Source organism: Carassius carassius, chromosome 13 (genome assembly GCF_963082965.1).
Source record: "Carassius carassius chromosome 13, fCarCar2.1, whole genome shotgun sequence".
Lineage (NCBI taxonomy): Eukaryota > Metazoa > Chordata > Actinopteri > Cypriniformes > Cyprinidae > Carassius > Carassius carassius.
Genome location: NC_081767.1, coordinates 10,900,294 through 10,912,706, shown reverse-complemented (window position 1 = coordinate 10,912,706; position 12,413 = coordinate 10,900,294). Strand labels below are relative to the sequence as shown.

The 12,413-nt window shown below is 38.4% G+C and overlaps 1 protein-coding gene across 2 annotated transcripts in view; it reads right to left on the bottom strand.

Moving 5' to 3' along the window:
* LOC132155963 (spondin-1-like) overlaps positions 1-12,413 on the bottom strand; it is a 193,777-nt gene that overhangs the window by 31,918 nt on the left and 149,446 nt on the right. For both annotated transcript variants that reach the window (XM_059564754.1, XM_059564755.1), the window contains exon 7: positions 3,947-4,011. In XM_059564754.1, the coding sequence (XP_059420737.1) occupies positions 3,947-4,011 (65 nt within the window). The remainder of the gene's footprint in view (positions 1-3,946; positions 4,012-12,413) is intronic.

Here is a 12,413-nt window from a genome sequence, read left to right as displayed (position 1 = left end):
TCCTTTTGTAGAATTCAGTGAAACTGTAACACTTTGTAAAACTAGTTGTTTCTTACGCCCGCTCTGAAACTATGTAATACTATAATAGTTTATCAATGTTTTTTTTGTTTTCTTCAAATTCCACTAAAATGTATGGGATACAGTGATTCCTTATAATAATAATAATAATAATTATTATTATTATTTTCCCTATTATACATCACCCATGGATTGCATTAACGGGAGGGTCAAGGCAATGAAAGGGGAACAGACTCCCATTCCAGAGTAGTGAAGACCAAGGAGATTCCAGAGGAACAGAAGACTGGTCACAGAGGACTGGTGGCAGACTCAGAAGAAAGGAGAACCAGTGTAGAGGCCAAAGCTGAGCTGGAGGATCAGAGGACCAAAGCAGAGCTGGAGCTGTCTCAGAAGACTGAGGCTGAGACACTGAGACAGAAGACCAAAATGAAGCCAGGAGAATGGAGGACCCAGAAGTCAAAGCTGGATAGACTGGAGCCAAGGGAAAAGGGACCCTGGTGGGGATTCACAAGGTGGAGCCAGGGGATCAGAGAACCTTGGCTGAGTTAACAAACCCAGAGAACACAGTGGTTTTGGCAGACCAGAAGGTTGTGGTCAAGCTGGAGAAGCCAGAAATCCTTGATGAGGAGGCATTAATGCTGGATGGAACCAGCAGAAGGGGAAGGACTAGGGTTCTGGATGTGACCAAAGAGTTAATCAAGGCAGACAGCCAGTCAGCGCAAAAAAGGGCTTTAGAGGTTGGCATTAGTGTAGGGATTAGTTCCACGATGGATAGTGATTGCTGCTTCTATGATCAACTGAGCGATGTGTGCTGGATCAGGGATGGACAAGGCCTCAAGCTGGGGGAAAGTTGTAGGTGTGTGTGTGCAGACTCTGTGTCCATCTTAAAAATAAGTATGAGCTCAAGGGGCTGGAAACAGAGCTCAACAGAGGAATGGAGTTGCTGGTGTTGAGAGGTGGAGGTCTTCTTTTCCCATGGTGAATGGGGGATCCCACCAACTGAAAAACCAAAACAAAAACTGGCACATCCATTGGTCGTTGAAGGAAAAATTCAGGGTGAGTACGGTCCAGGGTGAGTAAGCTGATTTTGACAGCTGTTAGATCCATCTTTTGGGTTGGTAATTTTATTACATGTCGCTGGTGTCAAAAAGAAAATCAAAGATTTGATAAGCCAAAATCCAAACAAAAAGAAGACTATGCAATGATAACTGATAGCTTTTTCTTCTGGAAGACAGTACACCATTCCTAATATAAATCCCAGGTGCCCTATTCCTATTATAACATGGTTACTTACCAAACAAACAAAAAAAATCTTCTTGCATAAGGTGATCTTTAAAAAATATATATATAATAATAAATAAATAAATCCATTTACGTTTCTCTACAAAGAATAAATAGAGAAAACTATTTTAAAGAATGATTTCTATTTTAATACCCACCAAAAATAAATGAATAAATAAATAAATACATTATAAAAATAAAATACTTTTCTATACAGACAATAGAAGGCCGTATATATTTGTTAGGAATCCGGTGCCTGCCCTTCTGTCCAGGCACCACCAGAGGTCACTAGCCACCGCATGGACAACATTTGCAACTGGCCGAGATGTGGGCCTGACAGATGCAGTTAAGCTACAGGAAGTGGTCATGAGCTACCTGCCACTCAGCCACATTGCTGCACAGATGATTGACATCTGGCTTCCAATGAAAGCAGGAGGAGTCACATACTTTGCACAGCCTGATGCACTAAAGGGTTCTTTGTCAAACACTCAACACCAAGTATTGTATAGCGTGTATCACACTTCTGGTGTAGATATTCTACTAGCCATTGCCTGTTCCTAGCCTAGCCTGTCTTTCCATGTTTTTGATTCTTGCTTGTGTACTTTGGATTTACCTTTTTGCCTGCTGTTTTGGACTGTGATCGCACCTCGCCCTGACCATTGCTCTTGTTCCTGAATTTCCCCTTTTGTCTTGCCCTCCGGATACTGTTCACTGATCATCGACCCACGCTCACCCAAGGACTATTCTTGTGTTTTGCCCATGCCATACCTGTTTGCTTTTGATTCGACCCTGCCTGTGTTTGACCTTGCTTACCAATAAAGCCTGCAAATGGATCTAAACAACTCTTGTCTCATTGACCACATAACAGTATTACACTTACACTTAAAGAAGACAAAAATGATGACATTTGTTACATTTCTGTCTCCAGTTTTCAGACATATATATATTTTTCTTTGTCATTCATTCTATCATGCTGATTTGGTGGTCAATAAATTAATGAATGAACTGTGCTACTTACTATTTTGGTGGAAACCACTAAACTTTGTTTAATGATTATTTTATGAATACCGTATTTTTCGGACTATAAGTCGCACCTGAGTATAAGTCGCATCAGTCCAAAAATATGCCATGATGAGGAAAAAAACATATATAAGTCGCACTGGACTATAAGTCGCATTTATTTAGAACCAAGAACCAAGAGAAAACATTACCGTCTACAGCCGCGAGAGGGCGCTCTATGTTTACAGTGAGAGGCTACAGGAGCACTGAGCAGCATAGAGCGCCCTTTCGCGGCTGTAGACAGTAATGTTTTCTCTTGGTTCATGTCTCTTAGTTCATTTCTCTTGGTTCATGTCAAATTAATTTTGAAAAATAAGTCGCACCTGACTATAAGTCGCAGGACCAGCCAAACTATGAAAAAAAGTGTGACTTATAGTCCGGAAAATATGGTAGTTCAAAATTAACTTCAAAAGAATATCATTTGTTTCAAATAAATCATTCAATTTTCTTTTAAACTTTAATAATAATTATAATGTCCCCAAACCTTTGAATGATATCCATAAAGGTTTATTTCTTTATTGTTATTTTTTTTTCAAAGACATAAAAACCCCCTCTGTTCCATAAATCACATAATTAATAAGACCATGCTCGATGTGAACACATATGGCTTTGAAATAACAGTGATCCTTAAATAGTGCTGCATGCCTGACACATAATTTTAACTGACAGTCACAAGCACATACATATGCTGTATGACAGCAACTGCAAATGTCAAGATAAATTCGTCTTATTATTACTTAACAAAAAAACTAATTCTGTTATAAAGCCATATCTTTATTCACCCTTTTAAAGAAAAATGAAATCATCCAACTCCACCCTTAAAAGAGACACAACACACAGACACACACAAACACGTTGCAAATCATGCAGCTAATTAGAGACTTTGCTTTCATTGACAACCTGTTATTTTACTGTCTGCCTGTCAGGGCACTGCTAATCAACTCAACTCAAGCTTTTCAAGGTTTCTGGAAAGTTCCAACAGCAGACTACGAATTAGCTGCTATTCTAAATATAAAGCTACTGAGGAACAGACCCGCAGAGATGATGAGAGGACAACAAAAAGAGAGAGAGAAATAAAAAAAAGAACATGTATCCCACTTAGAGTTTTTGGACATAATCTGCTGTTATAAAGTCAAATGATAACACCTGCTTCATTATGCAGTGTGAGGAAATACATTTATAGCTCTGGTCTCAAGCACTTCACGCCTCATGCTGATTTCATGATTCTCTGAGTAAATTCAAAAGCAATTTCCTGTCTACTCTCAAGTCCTAATGCACCCAAATATACAGAATGAGGTGAATACAGCCTTATACATTTGAAATTCTCTGTACTTGAGTGGTTCTCAGATCATTGATCAATTAAAATTTTAGACCACTTAAATGTTAAATAAGGAGAAAGTAGAGCACTCTAAGAACATAGACATTTTTTGTTTTCTTTCATCAAACATACTGTAGGTTAGGTGTTGTTGCTATTCGGGGAGAAAGAGGCAGTATTCTATTTTGTAAAGAGCTACAGTAATCCCACTTTTTTTATGAGGAAAGGATGTAAAACATGCGCACACACACTAATTGCATGGAGGTTACTTACACATTAAGGGGCTGCCAGGCTGGCCATTGGGCCTTCATCTTTATGACGGTCAAAACCTCGTCACCCTGTGTGATAAAACAAAGAAAAGTAAATAAATATTGTATAGCTCTGATTTACTTCAGAGCCTAAGAACTCCCCCTAGCCTTTGGAAAATCTCTGTAACACAGCCTCAAGAGGTTTTCTTTATCATGATTTTGTCTTATTTAAAAAAATATATTTTGAGAAGATAGAGGAAAATAAAAATAAAATTAATATAATTCCAGAGAACAGATAATTACTTAAGTTAATTTTTCTTACACCATTAGGAAAATGTAACCAAATCTTGAACAAAACAAAATTTGACGTTTTAAACAAGATATAATCTCTGAAATCTTGATCAGTTTTGCTTTTTAAGAAAATGTATCTTGCTTTTTTTAACAAGAAAAATAAACAATAACAACTAAAAAAGAACAATAAATATTAAGTACTTTTTTCCTTTTCTTTTCTTTTTTTTTCAGTGTTTCTTTCCTCAAGCCATCCTTCCATTTGTCTTGACAGGAAATGATGAATGAGTTTCCCTTTCTTCCTGCTGATGGACTGATCGCATCAGAGTCTCATAAAAGCTGTGTAAATATTTCATCAGTGGCTCACGGCACACAGGCCAGCAGAGTATGTGTGTGTACAGCTCTATCCCACCCAAACCATATCAAGAGTTCACGGGAAGGGCATTATTAAAGAGTGTCAAGGGAATCAGGTTTACTGCTGGGGTTAAAGGACATCATTCTTTATAATGCAGCGGCATGACACTGTGTCACACCATGAGCCTGACATGCAGTATTGCCCCAGCTTTTTTAAACACCAGTTCTTGTCAATTCAAAATCAAAATCAAAATCATTCAAAAAAAAACACAATCCTACATTAGATTAGTTTTTCCTGAAGGAGCATCACTAGAATAGCCTTAAAGTGTGAAAATGGATTAGGTTTTCTTTGGTTCTTTATAAGTTAAATGTCACAGAGCTGTTGTTGTTGTCATTACAATTCAGTTTCAGGTTAATTTCATTGCAGAGGTTTAATGCTTTGGGTTTAGAACTTCAGAATATTTAACATAAATGCAGAGCTAATGATGAGGCACAAGATAAGACAAGTGTAATGCCATGCCAGCAGAGGGATCCCTCATCTGAATACTGACTGTTCACCGCTCCCTCTGCTTCTACAATAATTTCCTGTTTGGGACTATTTAACACGAGTCAGCGTGTTCCTACTTAGCAAAGTCCTGTTATATGATTATTCTGACTGCCTGTTTGTGTATGATTCTGCCTGTTTCCATGTTATTGCCTCTTGGATTGCCCCATTGGATTTACTGCCTGACTGGACTGATGTTTGTGTTTGACCTATTCGCCTGCCTACTCGTCTCTGTCTTTTGGATTCCCTTTGTGCATGTTAAAAGATCGGACGGCCAATATGGACTCTCTACCTGGTTTAACGACTCCGTCTGTAAGATCTTTCCCTAATAAACTTCTGCAAATGAATTCGAATACTGCCTCAGCCTCCTCGTTACAACAAGTATCTAAAAGTCATATATATGTATATAAAAATTTCTATATGCAAATCTATATCTATCTAATATCTAATATCTATCTATATGCAAACTGAAAGTTCAAAAGAATAGCATTTATTTTAAATTGAAATCCTTATAAGACATAACAAATTATGTTTTACTGTCAATTTTGATCAATTAAATGAATCCTTACTGAATGAATGTTAAATTAATGATCCCAGACTTTTGAATTTCTTTCAGTTAAAAGTTAAAATTATAACTGCCTCCTCTACCCAAAGGCCCAATGCTCGTCCGCCTCTGTGTGCTGCATGAGACTGAGCACCAAGCTCTTGCGTGTGATGAAAAGCCATCTGTCAGTAGGTAAGCATTACACAACAGGCACTGGACACATCCATGCTAATCACTTGCTCCAATAGAAAAAATAAAACAAGGGTCTAATTTATCATTCCTCCATAAAATTGTATAGCTTGTATATTTTCGAGACTACACAGTGACAGCTCTGAAAGGTCCTAAGCAGCACCTAAAGTTTTTTGGCAGCAGTAATCACAGCTGCCTGATGCATAAAATCAACCACATTACCATTAAGCTTTGCCTCTTCTATATTGCTTGTTATCAACGTAATATTAAAGGTCTATTAGAGATTAGTGACTCTTTGTAATTTAACTGTCAGTAACCACTGTTCCCTATTAGCTGTTTTGCATTAGCCTGTTCTTTATATTTAAGATCTTAAAAATAATAAATCAAATTTATCAACAAATGTGCATCTTTATTGATAATGAGAGAACTTTGTAGATGGATTTTAGATGGATTGAAAAGCTCAGATGGTGAAAATCCATAATTATAGTTATGCAGCATAGTCTTTTTGTTAAGTTGATAAACCAAGGCACACTTAATTGTATATAAAATTGTTGTTACTGCAGTTTCTTTCCTTTTTCACTGTCCACAAGTGAACATACTAAATAAACAATTTGGTGCTGCTTATGTTTACAAACTGCTGAGTTAATGTAGCAGCACAAGAGACTGGCCAGTGTGTACAGTATAATTAACTAATAAATGTGTAAAATACTTTTATTTAGGCTAAATGCACATTCAGACGTAACACATTCACAAGCAACAAATTGTTATTATTAAAAAAAAAAAAAAAGGTTGACTTTTCTATACCCACTGTAAGGACTTTCCACACAATCTATCCTTTACAGCCTTTTTGTCACTCTTGTCAAAAATACTCCACACACCCTCATATACCGCTTTATATAGGCGCAATCTCACCAGATCCTTGAGCAATGCCAAGTGTGCCATCCTCAACACCAGTTCAAACAAAAAAAAACACCTTTTATACACACACAGCATACAGATCTCACATTAGACAGATCTACACACAGATATATTATGCACTATCATTTAGAGAAACCTGAAAATGTCCATATGCAGATTTCACTATCAAATCTTTGTGCATGTGAGCTTAGTGAATGAGACCCAGTGCTCCACAAACATTAAGTACCTTTGTAAGTGTGAATAAAATTAAAACTTGATATGCAAGCATGGGGTGGAGTCATGTTGTGATGACAAAGTGATTTTCTCCCTGTATACTAGCGCAATGTGAGAATTAAAATAAAAAATTAAAATATGTATGTTTTTTTTCTTCTCTCTTCCTGAATTGGTATACCTGACACGACAATAAGTAATCATTTAGGATAAAGAAAAAAGAAAGAAAGAAAGAAAGCCATCAGCTGAGGTTTACAGTGGAATCTGGCTCAGAAATGACTCTGCTTGCTGTGGAAAGAGGTTCTTCTTTCTAATTCTCCTTCCTTATTTTATTTATTTATTTTTTCTGCCAGGACACCATGTATAAATGGAGAGCAGTCTTGCCTTCACCACAACTGAACACTACAATGCACTCTGAACTGCAAACCTCTTTTGAGAGTGTCTGCAGTCCTGGCCTGAGTCATTCCTCTGCACAGCAGAGAAAGTGAGTGAGTGAGTGTGTGAAATGAGGTGAAACTCAGAATTTGTGCTCTGCATTCAACCCATCCAAGTGCACACACACAGTACTGAACACACATACACACACCATGAACACACAACTGGATCAGTGGACAGCCATATTGCTGCGTCACCCGGGTTCGGTGACTTGCTCAAGGGTCTCACCTCAGTCGTGGTATTGAGGGTGGAAAAGAGTGCTGGTTATTCACTCCCTCCACTGACAATTCTTGCCAGGCCTGAGACTCCAACCTGCAACCTTTGGGTTACAATTGCAACTCTTTAACCATTAGGCCACGACTGCCCCAAGATAGTCTCTCTTGAGAGGCTGTTTTTGGACACAAGCAGAAAGGAATTCCAGCAAGATTGCAGATAATGTAGAGTTACACTTCCAGATCAAAATGGCAATACTTCTAAGTTATCCTGAGCTATGAGTGACTGGGCTCCTAAATGATGATATATGAAGAGTACAGACATTTTGGGATTAAGATTCTAAATGGGTACAAACAAATGTTTTAAGACAGTAATCTATATTGTTTACTTTACTGTGCCAGGAGGAAATATTAATTTTGGATTCACTAACATTCCTTTTGCAAATAGTGTAATAACCCAGATATTTTTGCACAAACAAGGTGTTAATGCCATGAATGGTTTATAAATTAACATCCAATTGAAAAATCAACCTTTGCCTAAAAACAGGCTTTTCCCAGTTTATTACATTCAAGAAATTATATTAGTTTCTATATTTGGATAAAAGATTACAAACATACAGTTCTTGACTGTTTGCCTTTGAAATAATGTATACTGCTTATTAGGCATGCAAAAAAAAAAAAAAAAAAAAAATATATATATATATATATATATATATATATATATATGTGTTTGTGTATGTTACACAATCAGGGCTTCAATCACGCAACACAAGCAGAGTATCTGAGTAAAACTTTTGTAAAACCATTCTTTTGTGCATTTCCACAATTAGTTGTTGTCAGAAAGGTTTACAAGAATGTAATAATTATGTTCATGTTTCATGAATGAGACCCATTGCTCCTTACAGGATCATGGGCATGAATCCATTAAGTCATGAATCATCAGTCCTCTCTTTGCCTCCACTCTTTTGAGAAAGCTTTATTTTAGAAACACTGCCCAGTTAAGGCTTCAGTTGCTGAGTCTGCCCCAGTGTCTCCTCCAGCCCCTGAATTCGCACCAGTGTTTTCTGCTCTTCTACTGGATACCAGCCCAGTAAAAACTTCATTCTACACACACTGCCCAGTAAAAACTCACGCCTAAGTCTTGGCCTAGCAGGGCTACCATGCCAGAGCCTATGGCTCTAGCTCCTGTTCCTGAGTTCTGCCCAGAGAGGGCTCCTGTTCCTGAATTAAGCCCAGCAAGAGCTCCTGTTCATGAGTTTAGTTCAGAGAGGGCTTCTGTTCCCAAGTTAGGCCCTGTGAGGGCTCCTGTTCCCGAGTTTACCCCATAGAGGGCTCCAGTCCCCAAGTTTAGCCGAGAGAGGGCCCCTGTTCCAGATCTTGGTCCAGAAAAATCCCCTGTTCTGAATGTTGGCCCAAAGAAAGCTTCTGATTCTGAGATCAGCCCACTGAAAGTATCTGTTTCAGACCAGAGTCCAGTGCAGACTCCAGCCCCAGGTCCAGTGCATGTTCCAGGCCACAAGCTCAGTCTAGTACCTGCTTTTGCCTCTGCCAGAATCCTGCTGTAGTCCATGGATGCTCTCCAGAGTCTGCTCCTGAAGGTACACACTTTACAGGGCTCAACCAGGAGCCTGGTCACGTCACCGAGTTCAATCTGGAGCCCAGTCCTACTTTGTCAGTCCTGGTGTCCACTTCTTCTCCAGATCACTATCCAGTGTCCCCTCCAGAGAGTCCTCACATGTCCGCTCCTCCGTGCACTCTAATGTTCCTTTTTCCTCTATCTAGGGGTGGCCTGGATACAGTGTAAGACATGGAGTTAAGCCAGGAGTGCTTTCCATCTGATACTATGCCTGAGTGTCCTGCCATCGCCAGGGAGGCCATCTGTGAACCTGCTACATACCCTGTCTCAGTTATAGTGGCCCCTAGTAATCTGTCTATGCCCTATGTTCCAATTACACCTGCTCCTCCCTGGTGGGCTTCAGTTTCATCTGCTCCACCATGGCTGGATTCCTGCATTGCCTTCCTCCCCTGGATCTCCAGTGCATGGACCTGTCCCTCTGTTCCCCCCTCTGTTCTGCCTCTGCTTTACCTCTCTCCTGGACTGTGTGATTGTTAGAGCATCTGGAAGCTTCTCCTTCGAGGGGGGAGGGGGTTACTTTATTAGTCACCATTAGAGCCACCTCTTCACTGCATTTCCCAGCATCCTTCTTGCCACTCACCTGCACTCCCTTGCCAATATCTCACATCTGAAATCCTGTGTCATGTGTCACTGCCAATTAAGCTCCCTTTAAAGACACTCTTACTCCACATTGTTAAGTCTTGCAGTTGCTTAGCACAACTTCCCTGATTCACCTCTCTGTCCTACAAGGAAGTTGTGGTGGTACAACACTAGCAGAATAAACTTTGTCATTCAGCACTCTAATAATTGTGCAGACTGGTTGGCAAGAGAAGTGGGCACTAGTCTCAATCAAAGCAAGTTATATACACCACCCATAAACACAAAAAGTTGTTCTGCATCCAAATAATGTAGTTCACTAGCCTTCATATAGGGTTTTGGGGTTAGAATCCTCCAAGTCCAAAGATGTAGTAGAGAGTAACAAAAGACAAAATAGATTGAATTGCAAGCTAATGATTAAAGGGTTTTTTATGAATGGTTCATTGAATCATTAGGCTTGTTCGATTTGAAGCGGATCATCACCATCAGACCGATCGGTGTGTGACATCAAAGTACCGCAATAGCTTAGAGAGGAGACGACTCCTTGTAGACGGCTGCATTTATGAAAAAAAATCACTCTAAACTCTACTCTAAAAATATTCTAACAAAAGGTTTGTCAGCTGTTTTTTGTAGAATTAGGTGTTCTTGATAACATACAAAAAGTTTACCAAAGTTTGACCACTAGAAATGTGTGATTTTCAAGATGGTGTCCAAGATGGGCAGGGAGCCCTTAAAATATCCTAACTGCTTCATTATTTGACCTAGCCAAGTAATCTTGGTGTCTAATCCAATGTTTTCTGGGTCTATGAATCCATTGGATATGTCTAAATTTTGTAAGATTACTGTAAGGTTTTATCATTGTTTGGGGTGAACCAGAGATGTAAACAATTTAGCCTATGTCATGTAACTGCTACTCAGATGATCCACTGTTATTGCACAACTGCCAAACACAACGGTGCAATTGCAGGGCATATGGACTGCCATGCAAGCATGCATGCTTGTGGACCATGTCAAGTTGGGAATTGTGAGAATCATTATAATCAACCTCTATTGGAGGAAGAGTATGATGACTAATGGGAAATATACAGGTGCTGGTCATATAATTAGAATATCATCAAAAAGTTGATTTATTTCACTTATTCCATTCAAAAAGTGAAACTTGTGTATCAATGCGTTATTTTTCTCCATAATTATTTAATCTAATTAATTAGTTTTTTGGTTGCACTTTATTTTACAGTACGCGTACTAACATGTACTTATAGTGTACTTACAGTGTATTTATCTAAGAAAGTTCTGGTAATACAAGGTAAGTACATGGGGTAGGGTTAGGTTTAGGGGTAGGTTCAGGGTTAGTACCTAGTTATTACATAGTTATTGTAATTACAATAATAAGTACATAGTATGTACATGAGGAACAGGACTGTAAAATAAAGTGCTACCAGTTTTTTTTATAAAAAATAAACTAACGAACCACAACAGCTCCAATAGTTAGACAAAATTATAACTTTCTCCCTTATTGGACACACCCAATTAAGGTCTTGCAGTCTCTATTAATGAGCTGATTAGGTATGTTAGGTGAGGGAGACATCCAAAAAGTCAGAGTGGTGACCAAATTTACATTTTTGGGTGAACTATTGCTTTCATAACAGTACCTGAATCATACTACATTATCAGCCCTGCGCAATATGCATATGATGTATTCACCATGTCACTGTTCTCAAGTGTGAATGTATATACAATGTATCATTTTAATTGTATAATATGGTGAACATGTATCACTTAGGAAACACCTTCGATGAGTAGATCAAACTAAACCCTGCCTCTAATTGGAAGCTCCTTAAAGGAAGTTTTAGAATGCCTGTACATATGCATTTGCTCACTCAATAGCACCTTAAATTAAGACTTAATTTCCAGAATATGCAGGTTGCTGTGGTTTTTAAGATTAAATTTTGCATCAGTATTCATTATTGTCAGTACATTACAGTGCTGGTTCTTATTCTTATTTTTTGTAAGAGGGGTAAAGGGTAAAATTTTCCTGACGTCAACTGTGTGATCATCCAGGTTTATTGGCCAGCATTACTGAAAACATATTAAATCATTTACAAGCCACAGGACAAGAGCATTACATTTCACTATCCCTTGAAAGGAGACACTTGGAAATGTGCCATATCAGGCCCGTGAAATATGGTTTTGAAAAATCAATAACAAAGTGGCATGAAGACAATCAGTGTTAAAGAGAAGATAAAAAGGAAAACAAGAAAGGGCAGGGTACGTCTCCTGTCTGAGAGGTAAAAGAACAACAACTACTGCTACTATTACTGCTGCTGCTACTGTTACTACTACAACTACTAAAAGGGTAGCTATATATATACTGTATATGCCCAACTTATGTCTTTTTTTTAAAAACAATTCACACAGCAATAATAAAAGCCAATATTGAAGAGGTTGAGTTGATAAATCATTAATATCAACTGAGCAAGAGTGTAAACATTTTTTTTTATCAGGGACAACGCCACAATAAGTGACAACTAATAAGTAGAAGTGTAAGGTGAACATTTATAATAAGATGGAACTGAAGGATAATGC